This window comes from Cyanistes caeruleus, chromosome 6, assembly GCF_971803275.1.
Source record: "Cyanistes caeruleus chromosome 6, bCyaCae1.hap1.1, whole genome shotgun sequence".
NCBI lineage: Eukaryota > Metazoa > Chordata > Aves > Passeriformes > Paridae > Cyanistes > Cyanistes caeruleus.
This window is the reverse complement of record NC_141706.1, coordinates 5,755,194-5,779,388: the sequence shown is the minus strand read 5'-3', so window position 1 is coordinate 5,779,388 and position 24,195 is coordinate 5,755,194. Positions and strand designations below refer to the sequence as shown.

General features: G+C 64.4%; 5 protein-coding genes across 9 annotated transcripts; 1 reads left to right on the top strand and 4 right to left on the bottom strand.

The window, feature by feature from the left end:
- Window positions 1-52: 52 nt before the first annotated feature.
- LOC111943510 (scavenger receptor cysteine-rich type 1 protein M130-like) lies at window positions 53-4,466 on the bottom strand. The gene is made up of 11 exons (XM_086894737.1): window positions 4,040-4,466; window positions 3,637-3,957; window positions 3,260-3,562; window positions 2,872-3,186; window positions 1,988-2,758; window positions 1,528-1,899; window positions 1,307-1,453; window positions 1,073-1,168; window positions 789-872; window positions 426-566; window positions 53-229 (listed from the first exon to the last, which is right to left on the bottom strand). The coding sequence occupies exons 1-11, from the start codon at window positions 4,464-4,466 to the stop codon at window positions 144-146; spliced, it is 3,063 nt and encodes a 1,020-aa protein (XP_086750863.1). The 3' UTR covers window positions 53-143.
- Window positions 1,815-8,194, top strand: AIP (AHR interacting HSP90 co-chaperone). Its single transcript, XM_086894714.1, has 6 exons — window positions 1,815-6,024; window positions 6,166-6,345; window positions 6,560-6,748; window positions 6,927-7,103; window positions 7,190-7,331; window positions 7,417-8,194. The coding sequence occupies exons 1-6, from the start codon at window positions 5,926-5,928 to the stop codon at window positions 7,620-7,622; spliced, it is 993 nt and encodes a 330-aa protein (XP_086750840.1). The 5' UTR covers window positions 1,815-5,925; the 3' UTR covers window positions 7,623-8,194.
- Window positions 8,195-8,416: 222 nt separating this feature from the next.
- On the bottom strand, window positions 8,417-19,635 carry PITPNM1 (phosphatidylinositol transfer protein membrane associated 1). Of its 4 annotated transcripts, XR_015288498.1 has the most exons (25): window positions 19,468-19,574; window positions 18,813-18,921; window positions 17,974-18,188; window positions 17,779-17,900; window positions 15,265-15,489; window positions 14,873-15,187; window positions 14,503-14,598; window positions 14,289-14,396; window positions 14,119-14,180; window positions 13,804-14,048; window positions 13,117-13,306; window positions 12,906-13,013; window positions 12,671-12,813; window positions 12,268-12,446; window positions 11,763-11,933; window positions 11,416-11,565; window positions 11,168-11,316; window positions 10,984-11,094; window positions 10,743-10,859; window positions 10,390-10,538; window positions 10,139-10,288; window positions 9,619-9,802; window positions 9,249-9,377; window positions 8,681-9,143; window positions 8,417-8,504 (listed from the first exon to the last, which is right to left on the bottom strand). XR_015288498.1 is itself a non-coding variant. In XM_086894652.1 (24 exons), the coding sequence occupies exons 2-24, from the start codon at window positions 18,888-18,890 to the stop codon at window positions 8,877-8,879; spliced, it is 3,663 nt and encodes a 1,220-aa protein (XP_086750778.1). In that variant the 5' UTR covers window positions 18,891-18,921; window positions 19,468-19,635; the 3' UTR covers window positions 8,417-8,876. The 4 variants fall into 4 exon arrangements, 2 of the variants coding, with proteins under 2 accessions (XP_086750778.1, XP_023784342.1); XR_015288497.1 differs by lacking the exon at window positions 19,468-19,574 and having other exon boundaries at window positions 18,813-19,444; XM_086894652.1 differs by having other exon boundaries at window positions 8,417-9,143; window positions 19,468-19,635.
- A 189-nt stretch (window positions 19,636-19,824) lies between these two features.
- CDK2AP2 (cyclin dependent kinase 2 associated protein 2) lies at window positions 19,825-20,970 on the bottom strand. The gene is made up of 4 exons (XM_086894736.1): window positions 20,621-20,970; window positions 20,375-20,475; window positions 20,150-20,282; window positions 19,825-20,036 (listed from the first exon to the last, which is right to left on the bottom strand). The coding sequence occupies exons 1-4, from the start codon at window positions 20,709-20,711 to the stop codon at window positions 19,969-19,971; spliced, it is 393 nt and encodes a 130-aa protein (XP_086750862.1). The 5' UTR covers window positions 20,712-20,970; the 3' UTR covers window positions 19,825-19,968.
- A 498-nt stretch (window positions 20,971-21,468) lies between these two features.
- LOC111930512 (calcium-binding protein 2) lies at window positions 21,469-24,139 on the bottom strand. Of its 2 annotated transcripts, XM_086894723.1 has the most exons (8): window positions 23,674-24,139; window positions 23,328-23,441; window positions 23,067-23,228; window positions 22,916-22,946; window positions 22,703-22,837; window positions 22,522-22,631; window positions 22,296-22,443; window positions 21,469-22,222 (listed from the first exon to the last, which is right to left on the bottom strand). In XM_086894723.1, exons 1-8 carry the CDS (start codon window positions 23,929-23,931, stop codon window positions 22,197-22,199), a joined length of 984 nt encoding a protein of 327 aa, XP_086750849.1. In that variant the 5' UTR covers window positions 23,932-24,139; the 3' UTR covers window positions 21,469-22,196. The 2 variants fall into 2 exon arrangements, with proteins under 2 accessions (XP_086750849.1, XP_086750850.1); XM_086894724.1 differs by lacking the exon at window positions 23,328-23,441 and having other exon boundaries at window positions 23,674-24,136.
- Window positions 24,140-24,195: the final 56 nt, after the last annotated feature.

Genomic DNA, 24,195 nt, shown 5'->3' with positions numbered 1-24,195 from the left:
AAATCAAAGAAAATTCCTACACAGGAGCTGTTTCCCTGCAGGGCTGGACAGAGCTCTGTGGCCATGGCCACCCCTCCCTGGGGACAGGAGCCCACCACAAAGCCACACAGTGTCCCCAGGGCTGTGGCATGGCCAGGCCATCCTCATGGCAACGTTCCCGATGCGCTGCTGCCCACATCATCATAGTCCATGTGCCCTGGGGGCTCTTCTGAGGGCTCCCTGGAGGCTCCTGGGGGAATTGGAGGGGAGTGCATCCCACCTTGGCACAGCACAGAAAGGGGCCTGAGGGGACAGGTAGCTCCATGTCCCCCATCACAGACCCCACCTGGGCTCTGACCACAGCTGGCTCCCTGCCCGCCCCCGCAGCCAATCCCTGCCATGGACTGGCTCTGCAGAGGGGACAGAGCAGCTGGGAGCCCTCTTACCTGCGGGGAGGACACGGATCCACCTCTGCTGTGCCACTCCCTCAGACATGTCCCCAGTGCTGGGAGCTGGGGGCTCCTCTGGCACGTCCAGGGCATCGTCATAGCCATCCAGGGTTCCCAACTCGGGCAAGGTAGGGGGCTCTGGGACAGGCACAGGGGTCCGTGGCAGTGACCAGCAGCCCTGGCAGGGCTCTGGCTGTGCCATCCCCTCCAGCATTTCCACTGGCCATGAGCCGGAGGCCGCAGGGAAAGGCCATGCTTCCCTGCACACTAACAAGGGGAGGACTTGTTTCCTCATCTCCCCTGCCCGGCTGTGTCCTCTGTCCCCGCTCTCCCCACTGGCTTCCTGCCCTGTGGCCCTACCTGGGGCTGCCTCGCTCTCACTGCCCTCCACGCTGTCCCCGGTGTAGTATGGCAGCTTCTGCACCGATCCCTTCGTCAGGGAACCTGCAGGGACTTCGGGGTGGCATCAAATGGCACCACGGGGGACAGAACCTTACACTACAGAGCGGGGCTGCTGTGGAACTGAGGGGCCACCCCGGCCCACGGCGAGGAGCCACCACCGGCCACCGGGGCCCGGAGCTGCCATGGGGCTGTCAGGCAGAGCCTTCACTCCGGGCAGAGCTGGGGCACAGGGCTGCACCCACCTGGGCGACTGGGCACCTCCAGGTACTCCGGCATGGCGCTGTAATTGAGCTCCTCGTAGACAGCGTTGGAGATGGCATCTGCAGCTCTGCCAGCACCTGCAACAACCCACAGCATTTACCTGGGGCCTTGGGCACGGTGGGTGGCACCGGGCTCACCCCGGCCACCTCCTCAGCTCTTCTGCAGGGCAGGGGCCCGGAACCGGCTCTGCCCTGCACCCATCCACCGGGACCCACCTCGCTGCCGGGCACGGGCGCGGCACAGCAGCACGGCCAGGACACCCAGGGTCAGGCACAGCAGCGTCCCCAGCACCGCGTACACGATGGTTGGCACAGGCACGGTCTCCATGGCCACTGCCACGGTGCTCCTGGGGACACCTGTGGCTACACAGCCAGGCATGAGGGGAGGGGGATCCCAGCCAGCCTGCCGTGGGCCACGCAGGCACGGGCACAGCTACCTGCGCTGGTGGCACCCTCTGGATATGAGGTGGCGTTTGTCTCAGCGGTGCCGTCGCTGTCCTCCTCGCAAGCCACGTGGACGTCCCCGCCAGCGCCGCAGCTCTGCAGGTGCCAGGCTGCCGAGGGGCACCCCCAGAGCGAGCGGCTCCCGTCCTCGCAGCCCACCCAGGCCAGCCAGGCAGGGGACGGCTGCGGGCCGGCGACGGCCGACAGCCAGCCCCGGTCCCCGCAGCCCAGCTGGCGGCAGACGGTGCCGGCGGTGTCGGGGCCGGTGCCGTTGGCGCACACGCGGCCCCGGGTGCCGTTGTAGGACACCTCCAGGAAGCCCCGGCAGCGCCCGCGGCCGCCTGCCAGCCGCACCGAGACCTGCTCTGCAACGGGACCGGCGGGGTCACGGCACGGCCGGCAGCCACCCCCCGGGGCCCGCGCCGGCCTCTGCCGGGGCTGCCCGCCGCTCACCTGAGCACACGGCCTCTGCCCGGCCGCCGCCGCACTCGCGCCGTTCCGAGCGCCCGCATTGCCACAGAGACTCCTCGCTCCCGGAGCACTCGGGCGCGTACGGCCACAGCGGGCCCGTGCCGGCACCGAAGCGAACCGAGCTCGCGGCCTGCAGGGCCGTGCCACAGCCCAGCTCACGGCACACAACGGCAGCGTCCCGCACGTCCCAGCCTTCCCGGCACACGCTGCTCCAGCCGCCGCCCCAATAGACCTCCAGGAGCCCGGCACAGCGCCCGGAGCTCCCCACCAGCCTCACCCGGCGGCTGCCTGCGGGTACACAAGGGCGACGCTGGCATGGCGGCCTGGGGCACCGCCACCTCCGGCCCTTCTCGGGACACCCACCTGAGCAGAAAAGGTATGTGCCGTGAGGGACGCCAGCAGGTGCAGTGGTCAGCCACCCTAAGAAATAAGTTGATACCTGGTCCTGAAATAAGTAACTGGGCAGCTCATCAGGCCACTCGGTCAGCGCGGTGGTCTTCCCCAGGATGGTTACGATCACGCTTTCCATGATGGCCCTCTCCCTCGCGTCGATGCGCCCCAGGGTAACATTACCGCGGACAGCGTTGCTCTCCTCCAGTTCTCCACAGCCCAGCTCCCAGCACACCTTGCTGAAATTCCGTAGAAGCAACATGTCTCCAGGCACACGGCGTTTGGCCCCGGTCTTTGTGGCCACCTCCAGCCACCCATCGCACCGGGTCTCGCCCTCCACCAGCCGCAGCGGCTCGACAACGCCTGTAAAATGGCCGCACTCAGCCCTTCATCCCAAAACAACCCTCTCTCTTCTGCTCCCAGTTCCTGAGGTGTCCCAAAAGCCCTTCGGGCTCCTCCGCAGGTGCCCTGCACACCTGAGCATTTGACGGCGGCGGCGTTGCCGGGGGCACAGGGCGGCTTCCCCAGCACGGTCACGGGGCACTCGCCCGGGTGCCGCTCGCTCCCGCTGCAGCCGAAGGCGTCCGGCCGCAGCGGCCCCTCCCCACTGCCGAAGGAGCCTCCCGGGAGCACGCCGAGGGCGCTCCCGCAGCCCAGGTGGCGACACAGGACGTGGGCATCGGGCAGGTCCCACTCGCTGGCGCACACGGAGCCCCACGTCCCCCTGAGCGCCACCTCCACCCGGCCGGAGCACGCCGAGCTGCCGTTCTCCAGCCGGAAGCCCGTGTAGGCTGCGGGAGGAAGAGCCTTGAGGGCGCTGATGGCGCAGGGACCCCAAGAGCCCCCGGGGTCCCCGGCACTTACGGGAGCAGATGACGCTGCCAGGGCCGCTGCAGCCCCGGCCGCGGGGCGGACGCCGGGCACAGGCGCTGAGGAGGGGCTCGGTGCCGTGGCACTGGAAGCCCCCGTCCCACAGCGACCCCGATGCCGCCCCAAAGCGGCCGCTGCCGGGGATGGAGAGCACCGGCCCGCAGCCCAGCTCCCTGCACACCACCTGCGCCGCCTTCGCGTCCACCTGATCCTCACAGACACCAAGCCAGGCCCGGCCCTGCCGCACCTCCAGCTGCCCGGCGCAGGCCCCGTCACCTCCGACCAGCCGGGAAAAACCTGTGGGAGCAGCGCAGGCTCAGTGCCAAGGGATGGGCGTGAAGTGCCACACGCCCCCCCGGTCCAGTTCCTACCTGTGCAGACCACGGCAGTGTCGAAGTCACGGAAGCTGATGTTATAGGGTCCCCAGCCACGGATCTTGCAGTCCCAGAGCGTGGCCTCGGAGCCCTCGCAGTCCACCATGGCCACGTTGACCGGGCCGTCCCCGGGGTCGAAGCGGTCGAGGACGAAGTTGGCGCCGGCAGCCGAGCCACAGCCCAGCTGCTGGCAAACCACCTGGGCATCCTCCATGTCCCAGCTGTCGTCTCCCACGGAGCCCCAGCGGCCATTCAGCTTCACTTCCACCCTTCCGGCACAGGGACTGCCGCCGCCCGCCAGCCTCAGCTCCACGCCATCTACACCGGGCCGCGGGCAGGGCTCAGAGCTGCCCGGCACACGGCGGCCGTCCCAGCGCGGCCAGCCAGCGTGTCCCCTCACCTGTGCAGATCACCCCCACGTCCCGCTCGTGGCCGCAGAAGTGCTCTCCCCATCCGAAGTGCGGACACTCCTGCAGCGCATCCTCGGTGCCGCGGCAGAAGAAGGGCTGCAGCCAGATCCGCCCGCTGCCCTGCCCGAACGGGGCGTACGGCGACGCCTTGGCCACCCGGCCGCAGCCCAGCTGCCGGCACACCACCGTGGCCCATCGCTCTTGGAAGTCGAAGTCGAAGATGCACACGGAGCCCCACTCACCGTCGTGCTTCACCTCCACACGCCCGGCACAGCGCTCGCCGCCGCCCACCAGACGCAGCTCCCCGGAGCCTGCGGCACCGAGGCTGCCGGGCCCGGCCCCGGTCCCAGCCGCCCGGCACTCACCCCCACGCGGCTGCGTGCACAGCAGCAGCCCCAGCAACACCATCGGCCCCATGCCACCGGCCCCGACCCAACGCAGCCAGGGCAGCTCTCGCCGGTGCCCGACCCAATGCAGGCGGCAGCACCGGCGCAGCCTTTATCAGGCGCCTCATCTCCCGGCTGCGGGGCCGCGGCCTCCAATAACCTGCTCCGTGCCCAAATATGAACCTCGGCTCCGCTTCTGGCGTCACACACCTCGCCACAGCGGGCTGCCACCCGGATGTCCCCGAGGGAGAGACGGCCCCCCCAGAGCACCTGAGATGCGGGGGCCCTTCCTGTAGCCCCCAGGGCTCTAACTCTACTGCCGGAGCCCGGCAAGATCAATCCTGATGTGGACAAGCTTCACCCCAAACCCATAGCAACATCAAGCACGGGACCAGCTGTAGGTCCTGCACCTGCAGAGCTCCGAGCCCCCATCCTTGGCGTGCTCCCCTCCCGGGCCGCTCGCAGCCCCCGCGGGGGGTGCCAGGTGCCGGCTCCCCGCTCCCTCGCGGCGGCGCTGGCACATGGCAGCTGCGGCCCCGCGCTCGCCTCGCCGCCAGGGCAGGAAGGAGGCGGTCACCCCCCGGCGTCGCCATCGACCGCACGCGGCTCCCGACACCTGCGCTGCCACCGAGAACGCCGCGCCGCCCCTGCCCCGCGGTGAAGCCACACGGGGGGGGGGGGGGGGGGGCACAGAGCCCACTCGATTTTTGGGGGACCCAGCTGGGTAAGCTGGAACCAAGCAGCGCCGAAAAACAAGTGGTGCAAGAGGGGGGGAGGAGGTGCTCCCTTGAGTTCTTGGCTGTGTGTGAAGGTGAGGACGGGGCCGAGCCCCCCCGCAGCAATACTGAGCAGTGTCAGTGCCGGCAGAGCAGCGTGCTCCCTACGGGTCACTCCTGCAGCACCGCAGTCACCTCCATGAGCTACCAGCCTTTCTGTGGGACTGGGCACCTGCCACCTGTCAGTGTCCTCGTGTCACTCCAGGATGGCTTGTGGACTAAACTGAACCCTGGTAACCCCTGAGGTGTGCCCCCCAATGGTGTCGCGCTGCCTGTCCTTCCTGCCCGCACGGAGACCCTGCCGGGGCTGGCGGGAGCAAATGATCCGGCTACGGTCTGCCCGCGGCGGGCGGGACCCTTACAGTGGGTCCCGGCGATATTATCCGCCTCTCATCCTACACCGCGCCCTTCTAGGTAGGTGGCAAAGTGTCACAGGAGGTTTTCATTCCGGGACGCCTGCCGTGTCTCCTGGGGTTGCACCCGAGAACGGAGCGGGAGAGACGGGAAACCAGAACCACGTGGGAACCGGGTGCGCGGCTCCCCCGCTGGACACGCCCCCTTATCCATGACCACGCCCCATTCCCGGGGCCCCGCCCCGCAGCGCCACCTCCGTGCCGGCAGGGGGAGCCCCGCGCAGCCACGACTATCCGGAAAGAACCGAGCGAAGGCGGAGGCGGCCGAGCCAGGGCTGGCGGCGCGGGCGGAGCGGGCGCGATGGAGCAGCAAGTCGAGCAGCTGCGAGCGGACGGTGTGGACAAGGAAGTGCTGCGGGAGGGCACCGGGCCGCTGCCAGACTTCTGCGACGGCACCAAGGTCAGGTCTGCGGGGGGACGGGCGGGGTGGGGGGATGTGGGAAGCGGAACGCGGCGGGGGATGCGCGCATGCGCGCTCCCCCTCCCCCTTCCCACGTCTGCGTCGCCATGGTGACGCCGTGGGCTCCTCCTGCCTGTTCAGGCCACTTTCCACTACCGGACGCTGCGATGCGGCGATGAGGAGACACCGGTGGACGATAGCAGGGCACGGGGGAAGCCCATGGAGCTCATCGCCGGGAAAAAGTTCAAGCTGCCGGTGTGGGAAGCGGCTCTGCGAACCATGCGGCCCGGCGAGCGCGCCCGCTTCCGCTGCGACGCCAAGGTGGGCGGGAGCGGGAGCATTCGGGGGCGTGGCTCGGGGTAGGGGGCGTGGCCCGGGCGGGTGGGCGGTGACTTTCTGTCGTGGGCGCGGGTGGCGGGCGTCCCGCCGCGCTCCAGCCGCGGGGTGCGAGGCTGGAACATCCTGATATTCTCGCCCCCATCCCCCCCCCCCCCCCCCCGCCCTCCTCAAATTTCGCCTCCCTTCCCTCCCGCAGCACGTGTTGCTTTACCCGCTAGTGTCCAAGAGCCTGCGGAACATCGCAGCAGGGAAGGACCCGCTGGAGGGGCAGCGGCACTGCTGCAGCATTGCCCAGATGCACGAGCACTACTCCCTGGGGTACCCCGACCTCGACGAGCTCCAGAAGAACCCCCAGCCCCTCATCTTCGACATCGAGGTGCTGAAGGTGAGGTGCCAGCATGGGGCGCTCAGGGTGGAAGTGTCCAGAAAACACACAGATGTGGCATGTGGGACGTGGTTTAGTAGTGGCCTTGGCAGTGCAGGACTCGATGATCCTAGACGTCTTCTCCAACCTAAACAATTCCATGATCCTGTTCTCTGATTCCATGATGGGGTGCTGGCAGGTGGAGCCACCCGGCTCCTACCAGCAGGACCCATGGGCCATGACAGATGAGGAGAAGCTCCAGGCTGTTCCCCAGATCCACAAGGAAGGCAACGAGCTGTACCGGCAGGGCAAAGTGTCTGAGGCAGCTTCCAAATACTATGATGCCATCGCCTGTCTCAAGAACCTGCAGATGAAGGTGAGTCTCCCCAGATGCACACAGGCATTCCCAGGAATGCAGGGCTTGAGAGCTGCCCCTCACTCTCCCTGTTCTGTCTGCCACAGGAGCAACCGGGCTCTCCGGACTGGATCGAGCTCGACCAGAAGATCACACCCCTGCTCTTAAACTATTGCCAATGCAAGCTGCAGTGTGAGGAGTACTACGAGGTGCTGGACCACTGCTCCTCCATCCTCAACAAATACGAGGGTAAGGAGCTATGAGCCATCCCAGGTGGCTGTGGCAGGCACCAGGAGACCCCCATGCTCCACTGACCCTGGCTCTCTCCCCACAGACAATGTCAAGGCCTACTTTAAGCGGGGCAAGGCCCACGCAGCCGTGTGGAACGTGGCCGAGGCGCAGGCTGACTTTGCCAAAGTCCTGGCTCTCGACCCCTCGCTGCGCCCCGTGGTCTCCAAGGAGCTGCGGAGCCTGGAAGCGCGGCTGCGGGAGAAGGATGCTGAAGACAAGATCCGCTTCAAGGGCATCTTCTCCCAGTAGAGTCCGCAGCTGCAAGGGAGAGCCCAGCGCTCTCGGGACAGGTTCTTTTAGATATTCCACATGTGGAATGGTCATGGATGTTTATTAATGTTTAATACAGATTTTACTTATTTGAAGTCAGTGGAAATGGCCCCGGAGCTTGCCACGGATTGGGGACACAGCCAGGCACTTAGGTGACAGCGTAAAGCATCGCAGCACACGGCTGAAGCTGTTCACTGGGCTCTAGACTCTGCTCATCGTCACGCCAGAGATGCATGGGTGACAAGAGCCCGCTGCTCCCTGCCAACTTTTATCACTTATTTGATGATTTTATACTTTATGATGGCCATGGAGGGGCAATGCCTCAGCCCCAGCTCCAACCCATTCATGCCTGTTCTCCTCCGTGCCACGCCATTGTCACTTCTCCAGGCTGCTGCTATCGTCCCAAACCAGTGTCTCCTCATGTCACGTCAGTGTCGGGAATATTTTATATAGAATAACAGCTTGTTCCTGCTATCTCTATAAACCTCTGGTCATGCTATGCCAAGATAAACTCAAGTAAAACCAGTCACACCCCCTGGTCACTACAAAAATTTGCTGCTGGAGGTAAAGGAGGGGAAACCAAGTCGGAGGTGGGGAGGGTATCGGCATAGCCCACACACCCCAGGGCCCTTTTCCTGTCCTAAATTGCTTGTGACCCAACTGCTGTGTCCCACAGACATCTCCCTGTGGGACATAGTGTCCCTGGAGGCTCCCAAGGGCTTTTCCCAGTCAGTGGGAACCTCGCTGCCACAAGCAAAGAGCAGACCCATGGGTGCTGGCGCCTTGTCATAACATCTCTTTATTCAACACCGAAACGAAAGGGGGGGAACAGAGGAACCGCTCTGGAACCCCAACCCAGCCCTGCCCCGTGACACCGGACGGAAATAAATAGGTGGGGAGGTGCCACTCGCACTGGGGCACAGCCACAGCCCCCAGTTCTGCACAGGGATAATGACCCTGGGGTGCAGACCCCACTGGGCACTGCCCAACTGCCTCAAAGGACCAGAGGGGACAGGGCTGGGGGCAGCAGGGAGGACCCAGGGTGGCTCAGCCCTGAGGGGATCACTCTGGTCCTCTGGGGGGCTTTGAGCCATCTCCCAGCACCCCCCAATCTCAGGGGACGCAGCAGCCTCTTCTTCCTATGGCCTCATGGCCCAGCACTGGCTCTGTCCCCAGGTGCTCCTTGCTGGGAAATCAGGGATGTGGTGGAGGGGGGACTTGGCTGTGCCACCCTCACTCCTCACCCTCCAGCTTGAGGCTGACACTGCGGGGCTTGGTCCGGGACAAGCCAGGGGGTGCTGAGGGGGGCCCCCCATCCCGCTCTGCCTGGCTGGAGCCGCGGGAGCGCAGCAGCTGGCTCTGCTTCCGCAGGAAGTCGACAGGTGCCGGGCAGCCATAGGTGCCTTTGCCCAGCACAGGTCGTGGGGGGCCCTTGGGGGAGTTGGCCAGGGCTGCGGCTTCCAGCTGGGCCAGGTGGGCAACGTAACCCTCGGAGAGGAACTGCAGGACACACGGACAGCCTCAGGCGGTGGCCATGGCCAGCTGGTGGGGTCAGCCCTTGTCCCCTGCATCCCCAGGCTGTCCCCAGCCCTGCCACCACCATACCTGGCACTGGTTGTGGAACTTCTTGACGGCCCGTCCCACTATGTAGATGTGTGCTGGGGTAAGTCCCAGTGAGCTGTAGACGGAGACATCCTTGGTGGAGCCGTAGCCAGCAACTATGGAGATCTCTGCCTGCCCAGGGACAAAAGCATTAGGGCAGGGAACACCCCTTCCCACAGGGACAGCCACCCCCAGGCGCTGGGACATCCTCGTGTTAAGAGGCTGGGAGCTGTCCTGAGAAGCTTCCAGCTCTGCCATGGCAGTGCAGTTCAGCTCCCAGCATCTCCGCCATGATGCAGAAGTGCATGGGATTCAGCACAGCCCACACCACCCCATCACCAACCCTGTGTCCCAGCAGCACCCCCATCCCCACCTCTGTGCGCAGGCTCTGCAGGAAGGCGGCTTTCTGGCGCAGCGGGTCGTGGGTGAGCCCGTCACAGAAGGAGACGGCACCGTGGGGGAAGTTGTGCTGGGAGAGCCAGGCCACCACGCGGTGCTTCTGCATGTCAGGGCGCCCTGTCACGTAGATGATCATGTACCCCGAGTCCTGCCAGTGCCTAGGAGGGGACATGGGTGGCTGCCAGGAGCCTGTGTGGAGACAGTCCTGCTGTGGGAAGCTGGGATCTCCCAATACAGCATGTGTGGGTGCCGCCTCCAAAGCCTCCCTTCTCCCAGGGATTTTTTCAAGGAGAAGACATAGCAGAGCTGTAGGGACCACATCCAAACTCCAAAGAGGATTATTTTCCACAACAGGGCACCAGCATAGAGATGATGTGCTGGAGGCAAGCGAGTGGTGAAATGCCCTCCCCCTTCTCCCTGCCCTGACATCCCCCAACTGAGTTGTCACACCATGAAAGATGGGGAGACTGACTCTCTAATTGAAGGACACCCACCTTACAACATCCACAGCCCCTGCCCGCACTTTGGGGTCACTGCCCATGATGGAGACGCTTGCGGTGAAGGAGCCATCGATGCTGAACACAACGGACTCGGTGCCACGGGCCACCACGGTCAGGTAGGCCTCAGCATAGCTGTGGTCCCCTCTGCAAAGGCACAGGTGGTGGCTCAGCACCAGCTGTGCTGCCAGGGAAGTGGGTATAGCTCTGCCAAAAGGGCTGGAGGAGAAACTGAGGCAACACCTCACCTGACCACCATGCGCACAGGGTAGATCCCAATGGCCAGAGCCTTGTCTGGAGGGATGGTGAAGGTCAGGCGTCCGCTGCCACTCGTCACCTCAGTGCCGTAGTACAGCCACTTCCCTGACAGCGGCTGCGTCATGATGTAGATGTCCACCTGAGAGAGGGAAACGGGCTGAGCATGGGCTGGACCCCACATCCTGCTGTGTCCCTTCAAGTCCTTACAACCTCCTCCTGCCATCCCACACAGGGTCCTGTTAACCACATCCTTCCCCTGCTGTGGATGACACCAGCCCCATGCCTGGTCCTGGACACCCCTACCCTGTTTGAGGGGTCCTGGTGGCCCCAAGCCCAGCAATACCTTCTCCCCAGTCAGCGTCACCACATCCAGGGGTCCGTACATGAAGCGCCCGCTGAGGACCTGCGCTTTGCCCTCGCACACGATCACATCGCAGGCGCGGTGGTTGGCCGTCACGTTCTGCAGGCACACGGGGTGTTCAGAAGCTCCTGGGGGAGCTCCTGAGGTGCCACCGGGACACCACTGGGCTGTGGGATTGTCCCAGAACCCACACACCTCAGGAGGCCTCCCACTGGCCACATACCCTGATCTTCACTTGGGTGCGCTTGCGCTGCCACTTCTCCCGAGGGATGGCGGGGCTGTAGATGGAGCTCTCCTCGCTCTCTGCAGGCTGTGGCCCCTCTTTCTCCATCACCTGCCGACAGCACAGTGCTGGCTCAGCCTCCACCAGCCCCGGCTTGCCACCCACCCCACTGTGCCCACCATACCTGGCGCAGGATGAAGGCCACCACGTCGGAGGATTCCCAGTAGCTGGCATGGAAGAGGTGGGGCAGGGTGATGGTGGGGAAGGCAGTCAGGGCATCGGGGCAGTACAGAGAGTAGTCGATGCGCTTTGGGCCCCACCAGCGCTCCAGGACTGCAGGGAGAGCAGGAATGAAGCCTTTCCCAGACCTCATCCCCTGTTGTGCAGCCTGAGGTGCCCACATGGGATGGGGTGGGTGGGGATGACACTTACTCTTGACAACCTCGCTGGTGCTGGCAGGACTGGGGGGCTCTGCTGGTTCACTGCCCTTCCAGAAGCCCCCAAAGCTGCCAGTGGGGGTAGGAGGAGCAGCCACATCCACTTTGGGCAGGAACAGGGCAGAGTGTGTCTGCAGGGCCTCCGCTGAAGAGAGAGCTGGGTAAGCACGCCCAGAGCCCCTGGGGACACCCACCACCCCAGGACACCCCTCCAGTAGAGCCCCAGAGCAGTGGGAAGGGCTTGCACATCCCTCTACCCTCACCCAGCCAGTATGTAGGTTCTCCAGGTACCCTGATGTGGCCCCAGGGTGCCTGGCACCAGCGTGCTGGGAACCTGCTCACCCAACAGGGACGAGGTGCCATCACCCAGGGGATACTTCTGGTATCGGGGCACGCTGAGCGGGGGCACAGCATGGAAGGCCTTGGCCAGGAGAGGCTCCAGGCGGGAGGCGCAGGGATCGGCGGCGTGGAAGAGGTTGTAGATCTGCTCGCAGGCAGGACGCAGCTGGGCCACTGCAGTACAGAGCAGGGTCAGGGGCGCTCATGAGGGCTGGGAGGCACCAGGAGCAAAACACCCGGGAGGAGTAAAGCAGGACACAGCAACAGGAAAGGCTAGAGAGGGAAATCTGGGGCACCAGAGATGGGCTGAGGCTGGCACAGAGCAGGGATACTCAGCCACCCACCAACTCCCACACAGCCAGAGCTGGGCATGTGAGGGGCTCAAACCCAAGCAGGGCTCTCTGGGGTGGTCCTGAGGAGCTCAGGCTTGTCGGGTGAGCACAACTCAGGGACTTGAGCCCTGCAGGGAGGGTCAGGGGCTGGCACTGTGCCAGGTGGGCATCCTCACCATCCAGAGCAGGCATGACGGTCTTGCGCAGTGCGAGCACCAGCCCCAGTGGGGAACCGAAGAGGAAGAAGCCGGATACCTTAAATTCGAGGCGGGTGCTGGCACCCTCTGCCCCATCCAGCGCCACAGCGCTGCTCCGGGGCGCCTCTGCCTCCAGTGGAGCCTCGCTGGCCTGCAGGCTGGGACAGCAGAGACAGTGGGCACTGGGAGGGATGGCAACATTGCATTCCCACCATCCTGAAGGCAAAGCTGTGCCTGGTGTGGCCCCCGTTATCCCAGAGGGGTTCCAGCAAGATCCTCCCCGAGGCTACATTTCATGCTAGCCTCCATGAAATGTTCTTTCCCAGCCTGGAGCAGATGGGAATTGCTTTCCATAAAGCACAAGATAGCCCCTTGGGCTCACCTGCACGTGGAGCTGTGCTGTTGGCTGTCCCCCTGTGTCCCTGATGGCTCAGGGCTGGCCTGGCCCAACACCGACACTCCCTCTGTCCCATCAGCCAGCGGGTCCAGGCCACCACACTGCTCTGGAGAGATGGGCTCCATGCTCTGCAGGAAGAGGCAGCAAACACCCAGACCCCATGGAGCCTCCAGTGCACCCCCAAACCCTTCACAAGGGGTGTTAGGATGAAAGCACCCACCAGGCTGCCACGGCGGCTGCTGCTCCGGCTGCCCCCTGAGCCCACCCGGCTCTGACACAGGGCATCGAATCCCAGGATGCCGCCCACGCAGTCCCCCAGCAGCACCACCTGCAGAGATCACAGATTCACAAGGAGGGTGACACCCCCAAACCTTCCTTGCAGGGTCATAGCTGGACCCCAGTGCCAAGCTTACCCCCAGATTCCACCTCACCTGGCCGCAGAAGCCAGTGCCCTCTCCGGAGTGCAGGAAGGCTGCGTAGGCCTGGTTGGCACGGGTGATGACGGTGCCCACAGCGTGCTGGTAGGTGCCTGAGGAGGTGGCTAGCAGTGGGAGCGCTGCCAATGGGATGTGGTCCTGGCTGCTGGACAGGCTGTCCCTGTCATGGCTGTAGGGGCTGAGCCTGAGGGGGACATGGCAAAGAATGAACAGGACACTACTGATGTCCTCATCCCACCACATGGTACTGGTTCACCCCGGGATGCTGCACCAGGAGTAATCCTCATCCTGTTCCCTCCTACCACAAGACACTTGCTCACCCAGGATGCTGTGTCTGGAGTTATCCTGATCCCATCCAATTCCAGGCCATTCCATGCTGCCTGATGTCCCCATCTCTCTGCACAATGCTTGCTCAACCCAGGATGCTGCATGAGGAGTTATCCCCATCCTATCCCATCCCATTCCACCCCACAACAAAACACCTGCATGCCCTGGGATACCACACCAGGAATTATATGTATCCCATCCCATCTCACCACACAACACTTGCTTGCCCCAAGATGCTGCACCAGGAGCTAACCCCCATCCCCTCCCCAGTCCTTAATATCCCACCAGAAGCGAAGTCCCCTCTCCAAGGATACCAGCTCCCCAGTCCCCTGCTTTCCCAGCAGGAATCCATACTTGGAGACAAGGGCATAGGCTGCAGCACAGATGGGCGGGCAGGGCACCAGACGCAGGGCCACATGTCCCAGTGCCTCGGGAAAGTGGACGCGGGTGACAGCATCAAAGGTGGCTGCCAGTGTCTGCACATCTGCCTGCTTGGAGCCCGGCTCGCCCGCTCCCTGATCCAGGATGTTCCCGCTGTGGAGGATGAGGAAGAGTGCGTGGATCCGGCACATCTGCCCCGTGCTCTCTGCCGTGCCACCCTGCAGGAAGGAGAGAAGTCAAGTCGTGGGGCACAGCAGGAGGGCAAGGCCCAAGGGAGGGGACACGCACCTCAGGGAAGCTGGATGTCCCCAATCCTTCACCGTCCCCCTTGGTGGCACTGGCTCCGTCCCCTGTGAGCACACAGCCCTGGTGAGGCAGCTGGGTTCTCCAAGTGGGAATCAGGCCCCTTCCAGGACACCCACCCCAAGATTTGGGGCCAGAGCACCCCCAGCACTCACCCAGTGCCTCGTCCAGCTCTGCTGGCCGCTCAAGCGTGTCCAAGAAGTCGTTGGAGCTCCACTTGGTCATCTCCTTGGCAAAGACCTCGTCACTGTCAGACAGATCCTCTGCAGAGGCAGTAAGGAAGTGTGGGTGGGGGGACATCCCTGTGCCTGCATGCCCATCCCAGAGGCCCTTGCCCCCACCCAGCCTGTTCTGAGATGGTTCCAGTACCGTGGGCATCGAAAAATTCCTCTTCAGAGCTGTTCTCCGAGTCCCGGGCAATGTTCTGCATCCGCCACTCCGACAGGCTCTGAGGAGACACGCCCCCTGCCACCCATGGGGGATCAGAACTCAAAACCCCCTGCAGAGAAACCCCTGCTCCCACCCCATAGCTCCCCCTTGGTCCTGGATGCAGATCCCCCAGGGATATCTGGGGCCATCCCTGGGTCACCCAGGGCCCCTTCAAGAAAGCTGGGACCAGACCTGGGACACCCAGAGCCCCATCCCAGGAGACCCAAGCGAGGCAAAACAGTCCCCTGACACATCTGCTATGGAGAACTGCAGCATCCAGGACATAACCACACAGGACCCGGTCTCTCACCTCCATGCTGGGAAGAGTAGGAAGACCGGGAAGAGGTGGACCACTGCTTGGCAAAGGTATCATCAGAGGGGGTATTGGCCCCCGCCTGCAGCTCCACTTCCTCCTGCCCACCAGGACCATCTGGCTCCGGCTGCCCCTCGGGGCTGATCCCAGCTGCGGGTGGCTCCTCGCCCTCGCCACACTTGGCCATCTTCTGTGCCAGCATTCGCGCCGTCTCCTCCTCCAGCTGCCGGATATCCTCCATCGTCAGGTCCGTCCACTCATCCTGCCAGCACCAGGCTTGGCGGTGGGCGCGCAGCATCACCTTCCTCAAACCTGCGGGGAGAAGTGAGTCCAGTGCGACCCCACGGCTGCCCAAATGACCCTCCAGCAACCCACGGGTCCAAACTCACCCACGTCATGGATGAACTGCTCTATCTTGGACTGCATCCCCCAGTATCGGAACTCCACCTTGCAGAGCTTGTAGGCGCACATCAGGGGCCCGCCGGCCGCTGCTGCCTCCAGCCAGTCATCCCCCAGTGGCCCCCGGCCCGTCTTGGATGAGTGGTAGAGTTTGGGATCCTCCTCGGGCTTGTATTCCCCGGGGGAGATGGGATCACGCACAATGTCAATGGTGTCTGTGGGGGGAATGGTGCTTGTCACCCCACAGCGCTTGGCAAGGGGGCACAGGTAGGAAAACAAGGAAAAAGGGACAAAAATCAGGTCAAATTATTCCCATGAGCCGTGCATCCAACACAGCTGGCAGCAAAAACTCTCTGTCCTAGAATTCTAAAATCTTGGTGTTCTAGAATCATAGAATCCTGGAATGGTTTTAGTTGGAAGGGACCTTATGGATCATCTCATTCAACTCCCTGCCACAGGCAAGGACACCTACCACTATCCCAGGTTTCTCCAAGCCCCATCCAACCTGGCATTGGACACTTCCAGGGATGGAGCATCTGCAGTTTCTCTGGGCAACCTGTGCCAGGGCCTCACCACCCTCACAGGGAAGGATTTCCTAACAGAACACATAAAATCCCACGGCAGGAACATCACAGACATATTTGGTGCAGCCAAAGACAGCCCTGTCCCCATGTGGGATCCCAATCTGGCACCCCAGGAAGCACAGGGAGACAGAGTGATCCTGGCCATTCTGGGGGACATGGGGGCTGAGGATGGGGACAGCTCATGGGGCAGCTCAGAACAGCTCACAGCTCTGCCCCGCCCAGAATCCCAAGGGTCCCCCAAAACCAGGGCACAGCAAAACCACCACATGACACATGAGCCTCCGGAGAGCTGGGTGGGGGAGGGCAATGAACCCAAACAAAGGCGACATCTCCCAAAATGAGGGTGACACATCCCCACAAATGAGGATGACCTCCCAAGACCAGAGGGAGGCTCCTGAATGACACCCAGGAAAACATGATCCAACAGTCATTCAGGCTCAATCCAGCATCAAATCTCCTAGAATTTGGCTTTTCCAGCCCTGTCTCCAGGTCATGGTCTGGGAGATCCCAGGGCACCCCACTGTCCCACAGCACTGTCCTCATTCCCAGGTTGTGCCAAGCCCTGCATTTCTTTGCCCCCCTTGATATCCCCAAGGTGCTATCACCCTCTCTTCCTCCAGCTTGGGCTGAAAAAAAGGGAGAAAAGAAAACTAGAGATGCCCTGAATCCACAAAAATGATGCAATGCACAGCATGATGCCAAGCATCTTGGATAACAGCAGCAAAGAGCTGGGATAGAACCTGCTGTCCCCAAGCAGCTCCTGGCAGTGTCATTCCCATCACAATCCAACTCCCTTTGCTTTTGCCACTGGGAGAAAGCTGCCAAGGAAGCAGCAGATCACCCAGACCATGTTTTTCCACTGCCCTTTGAAACATGAGAGGGGTTTAAATCTGTTGGTGCTACAGGACACCAGGGCAGAGAAAATCCCAGCGGGATCCACACTGGGGCTGGTCCCACCTCAACCCTTCTCCCTGTGGAAAGCAGCAGACACTGGAGATGCTGAGTGCCCTGTGGAATGCCCAAGGCACTAGAGTGGAAAACCAGGCAGTGGGCATGGAGCCATGCCCTGATGCCGTCTGCTTGGGCCTGGTTGCTTCCTGGGGACATTAGGGGCAGAATTCCTGCCCCCAGGTCCAAGCTATCAGTGTCCCGGCCGGACATCCCCAGTGCCGCAAGAGACAGGGAGAGAAATAGGTCAGATGAATCATTTCCTCCGAGTGCCTATTTTGGGCCTCCATTTTAAGAGGCAGCACGTCACACTCCACACTCTGGTGCCTGAACTGACCATGTCCACACCACTGGGAACGGGAACCCGCTGGAGAGGGAAGAATCCCATCCCAAGCTCCCAGTTCTGCCCACCAGTCCCCCTGGAAAGGAGCCAGAGCACGATCTGGAGCAAAGCCCTGGGGAGAGGGGAAGCAGGGCAGGGAGCGGGAAAATAAGGACATGCTTTCCCAGCTCTCCCTGCTCCAGCTGATCCAAAACACCTCACAGGACCCAAGTGTGGGCTGCCATGTACACCAGGAGAGACTGACAAGGCAAATCCATTCCAGAACAAGGCTGGGACATGGAAGGAGAGGGGAGCAGGCTGGCACTAGGAAGGAGAAGCTACAAACAGAAATAGAGAAAAGGGAAGAGGCAGAGGACAAAACCGTCCCTGAAAATATCTTTAATGCGGAACTGAATTCAGCAGTGCTGAGAGGGAGCAGGCAAGGAGCTCAGAGAAGGGAGCCTGAGGCAGAGAGCTCAGGATCCAGGGAGCTCTTTCCTTCCAGCATCCCTGAAACACGAGGACCAGCAAGGAGAGTGAAGTTGAGCCCCTAAGGCCCCATCACAAGCACACACCCATCCCAGAAGCACTATGTGGGAATCCCAGCAGCCAGAGTGTCCTGCCCAGCTCCCCAGGCCAGCCATACCCACCCAAAATCCTCTGCCTCTTCTCTGCCGCGCTCAGGTTGAAGATGTTGGTCTGCTGCCCCGCATCCGGGCGGTAATACGTCTCGATCTCAATGGAAAACTTCTCCACAAAGGGACATGTGTACCTGGAGGGGCACAGGACTGAGTCCAGGGGCATGGCCAGTGCTGCAGCCCACTCTGCCTCCTCCCAGCCCCCACCTGGTGCGTGTGTAGGGATAAGCATTCCAGGACTCCTCTTCCACCTGGAGCGCAGCTTTGGGGAGCAGTGCCCGGAACCAGCTGGGGATGTGGGAGCCAACATGGTAGATCTTGTGGGTGTACTGGCCACTGCCCCCGGGGCCATCGCTGTAGGGTCGGTTGGCCAGGATCTCCACGCCACTGCCCTCACCACTCGACTCCTCACGGCTCTTCTTCTGCACAGAGATGATTGCTCAGTGCAGCCTCTCCAAGCCTCCAGACCCCCATGGGCACCCAAGATCCCTGTACACTCCTGTCCCTATGTGTTGGCATCCCCCAGCTCCACACCTGTTCACAGGACCCCCTGCTTGGCCCCGTGGTCCCAAACCCACCTGAAGCCTCAGTGACACCCCTGCAACCTGCCAATCCCTTGGGATCAGCCTCAGGCCCCTCCATACCCCTCCAGGCTCCATGCTCAGCCCTACAGCCCCCCTTGCTCCCTCCAGCACCCCATCATCAGCCTCAAAGCCCCTGTGCACCCCCAGGCTCAGCCCCTGCACTGTTCATGCTTCCTCACAGCCCACTACTCCCCTCAGACTACAATCTCCAACCTCAGCCCCCTGCACCCCCTCAGTCTCAGTCCCCAGACCCCTGCACCCCTCCAGCTCCACATACCCAGCCCCACAGCCCTGTGCACCTGCTCAGTCTTGGCACTTGGACCCCACATCCCTCAAGCTCAGCCCCACAAACTGCAGACCCGTGAAGCCCCCAGGCTCATCCCCCAGAGCCCTGCAACCCCAGCGTGCCCCGCTCAGCCCCGCAACTCCCCCAGGCCCTCATGCTCAGCCCCACATCCCCACCTGGATCATGTACAGCTGGGCCACCTGGTACTCCTCCAGGCTCATGGGCAGCAGGATGTGGTACTCCTTGATCAGCATGGCGGCGGCGGGGCACAGCGGGGGGCAGCTCCTGAGGGGGCTTCCGTTACACCGGACCGGGCCGGTTCGGCACCCCTTCACAACCGCTCGGGACACACTCAGCTCAGCCCGGTACCGCTCGACCCGGGTTTAGCCCGTCTCGGAGCCGCTCCGCCCCCAGGTTCGACTGAGTCCGGCACCGCTCGGCTCCGGGTTCGGTTCAGTCCGGTACCGCTCGGCTGCGCTCGGTCCCAGGTCGGACCCGGCTTGGCACCACGCTCGGCTGAGTCCGGTACCGCCCGTCACCGCTCGGCCCCAGGTTCGGCCCGGCTCGGAAAAGCTCGGACCCGGGTTCGGCGGAGTCCGGTACCGCTCGGCTCCCGGTTCGGTTCAGTCTGGTACCACTCGGCCCCCCTCGGCCCCGGGTTCGGCCCGGCTCGGTCCCACGTTCAGCTCAGTCCGGTACCGCTCGGCCCCCCTGGGCCCCGGGTTCGGCCCGGCTCGGCCCCACTCGGCTCAGCTCCGTTGCCATGGCAACGCGGCCCCCTCCACTCCCCCCCGCCCTCCCGGTCCCCGCCGTCCCCCGGCCCCACCGAACCTGCGCCGCTCTGCACCGGCCCCTCGGATCGTGACATCACAGCCCGTTCCCACGGCGACAGCCGTGACGTAGCGAGGTGAGGGGGGGGCCCCGTGACGTCAGAGAGCGGAAGGCAGCGAGCGCCACTCACGGGCGCTCCGCGTGTACCGGCACCGCCGGCCCCGGAAAACGCCGGTGTTTTATTTAAAAAGCCACTTTTTAAAGTCATCAACGAGTGGTTTGATCACTCCTGCACCTCTCAGCTCCGGGACACCCACCCAGCGCGGCTCCAAACCCTTCCCCGGCTCCCCGACCTCTACCCCGCGTCCCACCATCGCCATCGGGACCCACCCCCGCGGGCGACACACCGAGGCTAAGTCCCAACATTGTCCTTTATTTATAAAAACACGCATTTATAAAGAGCGGAGAGCGCGGGGAGGGGGGGCTCGGGCAGCACGGCGGCCCCCCCGCCCCCGCCGCCACCACCGGGAGGTCCCGGGGGGTCCCGGGTGGCAGCTGCCGTTACGTGCGGGCGTTTCGCTCTGTCTCTGCCAGGCACTCCCTGACCAGCGCCCGGGCGTGGATGATCCCTGCGGGGAGAAGCACAGGGACACCTCGAATCACCCTCCAGTCGCTCCCCGAGGGGCTGAGGAGCTTCGGGGGCGCAGCCCCGCGGCCGCCCGGTTCCACCCCCTGCCCCTACCCCGCTTCAGCCGCTCCATGGCGCTCTTGCTGCCGGCGTAGGTGGGCCGGATCTCCTTCCCCATCTCCTCGATGACCGAGAGCAGGTCGGTGTAGGTGCTCTGCGAGCCCTGCGCCCCGGGGGGCTTCATGGCCTGCGGGAACAGGGGGACACGCAGGGACGGAGGGGCTGGGGGCCACCCCCGCCGCCGCGCCCGGCCCCACCAGCCCCGGCCCCGCGCCTCACCTGCACGTAGCCCATGGACGGCGGCCCGAAGTCATTGAAGAGCGGCCGGAAAGGGGCGGCGGCGCCAGGGACGGAACCGGAGGGCGACGGGACACTCGTGGCTGCGGGAAACCGAGGGTCACGGCCGCACTCCCCCTTCCTCGGTACCTCACTCATCCGGTACCATCCCTTCCCGGGCTACCACCCTCCATCCCTCCGGTCCCTCTCCGCTCCCGGTGCCCCCCGGTTACCGCGGGGTTCTCTCACCGGCGGAAGGTGCCCCAGGCCCCGGCGGGGCGGGGCTGGCGCTGGCGGCTCCGGGGGTAGCGGGGGCGGGAGCGATGGGCTTGTAGGACATCCCCGACGGCCGCCCGCCGCTCCCGGATCCCTGGAGCCCCGCGGCGGGGGTCGGCGTGCGGCCCCCGCGCTCGCCCCGCCGGTTATATCGCCGGTGCCCGCCTCTCTTCAGCTCAGCTCGGCCCCGCTCGGCCCGGCAGGAAGCCGGGAACCGGAGCGGAGCGCGGCGGCCCCGGTTCCCGGTAGCGCTGCGCGGCCCCGGCCTGACCCGGGTCTCTCCCCCCTCCGCCGCCGCCGGCGCTCGCGGTGATGACGCAGGCGCGTCACGAGCGCGACGTCATTACGCCGCCGCGCGCCCGCTGGCCGGTCACCGTGGAGACACGCGGCGTCGGCCCCGCCCCCATGGTGCCTCTCCGAACACGTGACTCCTGCGTAGGCCACGCCCCCTCGCTGGGGGCTCTGCGGCGCCGCCTCGGGGGGCACCGGGAGGCACCACCGGCACCGCCGCGCTCCCCCCGCCGCCAAGGAACCCGTGTCACCCCACAGCCCCGAGCCGGTCAGGGCGTCCTGACTCTCTGCGGGCGTGAACCCCGGCCCGGACTTTAGGGGTCATCGCTGCCGCCCGTCCCGGGAACCGGCCCCGCCCGCCAGCCGTGCATTCGCCGGAGCCCTGTGCCCGCACAGGTGAGAGAGTGCCCGGTTCCCTGCGAGGCTCCCGTGAGACACAGTCCAGGGAGTCCAGGATTTTGGGGGGATACCAGTGGATGGCACTATCACGAATAAACCTTTTGAAAACAACATAAAACACAAAACAGAAGTCTGTAGAGAGAATTTTATCATTTCAAAAGGGCAAAATTGGCCCCAAAACTGCAGCCAGGGCAGGGAGGGTACCTGCAGCAGCCCTGCCTGCAGATGACTGAGACCCTTCTACCCAGTAATGCTTCATTTTTCTCTTTGAGGGGCTCCTGGCTGGGCTGCCAGGAATCTCCCTTGTGCTGGAGGCTGTCAGAACACCCATGAGGGTCTGTACCAGCCCCAAAAGGGGGGGATGCCTCACCCTAGGTGGGTCTGGGGTAGGTCTGAGCTCAAACCATGGTGATGGGGAGGGTTTTGCTGTGCAGTCCACATTAAACATAGTCTTGGAGGGAGCCTGAGGGGCTTAGTGTGGTACCCAGAGTGGGAATGGAGGCTGGAGAGATGAGCAGCAGGGATGGGGCACAGCTGAAGGAGAGGGGACCACGATGGTGTGACTTTTAGGATGAGGTCCGGGTGGGAAGGGGGATGATGCAGGGAGAGAGCAGAGATGAGGGCGAGAGTGGTCAAAGCTCGGCTGAGCCTGTGCCGAAAAGGGTCCCGACTTTAGCCCCGGTGCCTCCCACCACGGTCAGACCTCAGCATCGGAGCAGCTCCGGCACCCGGCCTCACCCCAGGCATAGGCACCGCTGTGCCAGCACTGCCCCAGCCCCTGGACCTGGGGGTCCCTCTGTGGCCCCCTCCTCTTCGTAAGGCACGGGGGGCTTGGGTCCCGCTTTGGCAGACACGGCTCTCAGCGCGACATCATCCGCACAAACTCTGCCAGAGGAAAACACACATGGAACATCCCAGCTGTCCCTGGAGGCTCTCCTGGCCCTTTCCCTGATCCTACCTTCAAAGTCCACCAGGCCATCACCATTGAGATCCACGTCCTTGAGGATCTCATCCACCTCCCGATAGTTGAGCTGCTGCCCCAGGAGCTTGCGCATGGCCTCCCGCAGCTCTGCCATGCTGATCTGTCCGTCCCCATTGGTGTCAAACTACAGACAAGGTCCCGTTGCCACCGGCCACCCCTGGCACGCTGGCAGCCTACCCGTCCGTCCCCACCGTCCCCGTACCTCACGGAAGGCGTCACGCAGCTCCTTGATCCCAATCATATCCGCCGTCTCCGCCAGCATCTTGGGGCCCATCAGCTCCACGAAATCATCAAAATCCACCTTGCCCCCGGCTGTGGCAGGAGAGGGGTGTCAGCGGGGCACGGGGCAGGGATTGATGGATTCCAGCTGCCCCACCACGTACTGATCTGCTGGGACAGCTCGATGAGCTCCATCTCCGTGGGCATGTAACCCATGGTCCGCATGCACTCGCCCAGGTCCTTGTAGCTGATGTAGCCATCGTGGTCCTTGTCGAACTCCCGGAACGCCTGCTTCAGCTCTGGGGACACCACAGCGTCACCACCGGCACCCCGGCACCGCCACCCACCTGAGCAGGACCCCCTCCCCAGCGCCTCACCTTCAATCTCCTCGGGCCGCAGCTCCCGGTCCTGGGGAAGAGAAAACGGGAAGAGACGAAGGAGGGGTCCTGCTCCCGGCAATCCCACCGGGATTCTGCCCTAAGTCCCCCGGGAGCGCAGGCAGCACACGGGGAGGGGACGGTCGCGTACCCGTTGGGTGATGGCGATGCTCTGCCGCAGGAAGATGCAGGCCGGCCCCACCAGCCCCTGCAGCACCGAGTATCCCTGCATCGGGGGGGTTTGCGCCGCGTCCAGCACATCCTCGGGGTCCCCTGCTCCGGAGCCTGGAGCGCCCGAGCGCGGCTTCCCATCCTGCGGGTGGAGCAGGCATCAGCGGCGAGGGGGGGCAAGAAGGGACCCCCTCCTCCTCCTCCTCCCGCTGCCCCGCGGGGTATCGCAGCCCTGCCGTACCTTGGGGAGCCGCCGCTCAGGGGTCTTGGTGCAGTTGCCCATGGCTGGGGGCTGCCCCCGCGCCGCAGGACATGCCTGGCCCCGGGGGGGGGCTGGCTGGCGCAGACCGTGGGGCTGCCACCGGGGATTTGAGGTTTTTATGGAATATCTGGGGATATGCAGGGCAGGCGCGGGGGGGTGGGTGCCGCGCCCGCGTGCATAATCCTCCGGATTATTCCCCGCTCGGCCGCCCTGCTCCAGATGTGGGCAGCCGCCCAGCTGTTCCCCAGTCTCGCAGCGTCCCTGCGAGGGCACGCAGGATCCCCGGTACCCACCGTGCCCCGGCCCTGTCCCCGCTGCCGGTTACCTGCCCAAAAGCAGGGGGCGGCCGGGACCCCGGCTCTTCGGCAGCCCACTGACGCTCCACGGGGGACGCACCGCTACGGCTTAATCTTCCCCGGCTCCCAGCAGTGCCGGCGCTGCCGGGACGCCTGAGCCGAGGGGCCGGGCGGGAGCCGCGGGCACCCCTCCGGCCGGGGCCGTGGTGCCGGGGGGTGCCCCGGCAGATGGGGGGCGCGGGGCTGCCAGCGCCGCGCCGCTGCGGCCCGCGGAAGAGGAAGAACATTCCGCCCGCTCCTGGCTCCTTCTCCCCACCACCGGGACCGAACAGGAGGAAACCAGATCTTCCCGAACCTGCGCTCGTCCCTCGCAGGGACGAGGCCACCGCTCTCCCCGGGACCCGCCGTGTCGCCCAGGAGATCGGGTGGAGCGCAGCGACCCCCCGGGGCGCTGGGAGGGAGGAGCGGGGCGCCCCGGGGGGCTCCGGGTGGGGCGGGCGGGGGGGGCTCCGGTTTCAGCGCCGAAACCCGACCCGGGCCCGGCCGCGGGG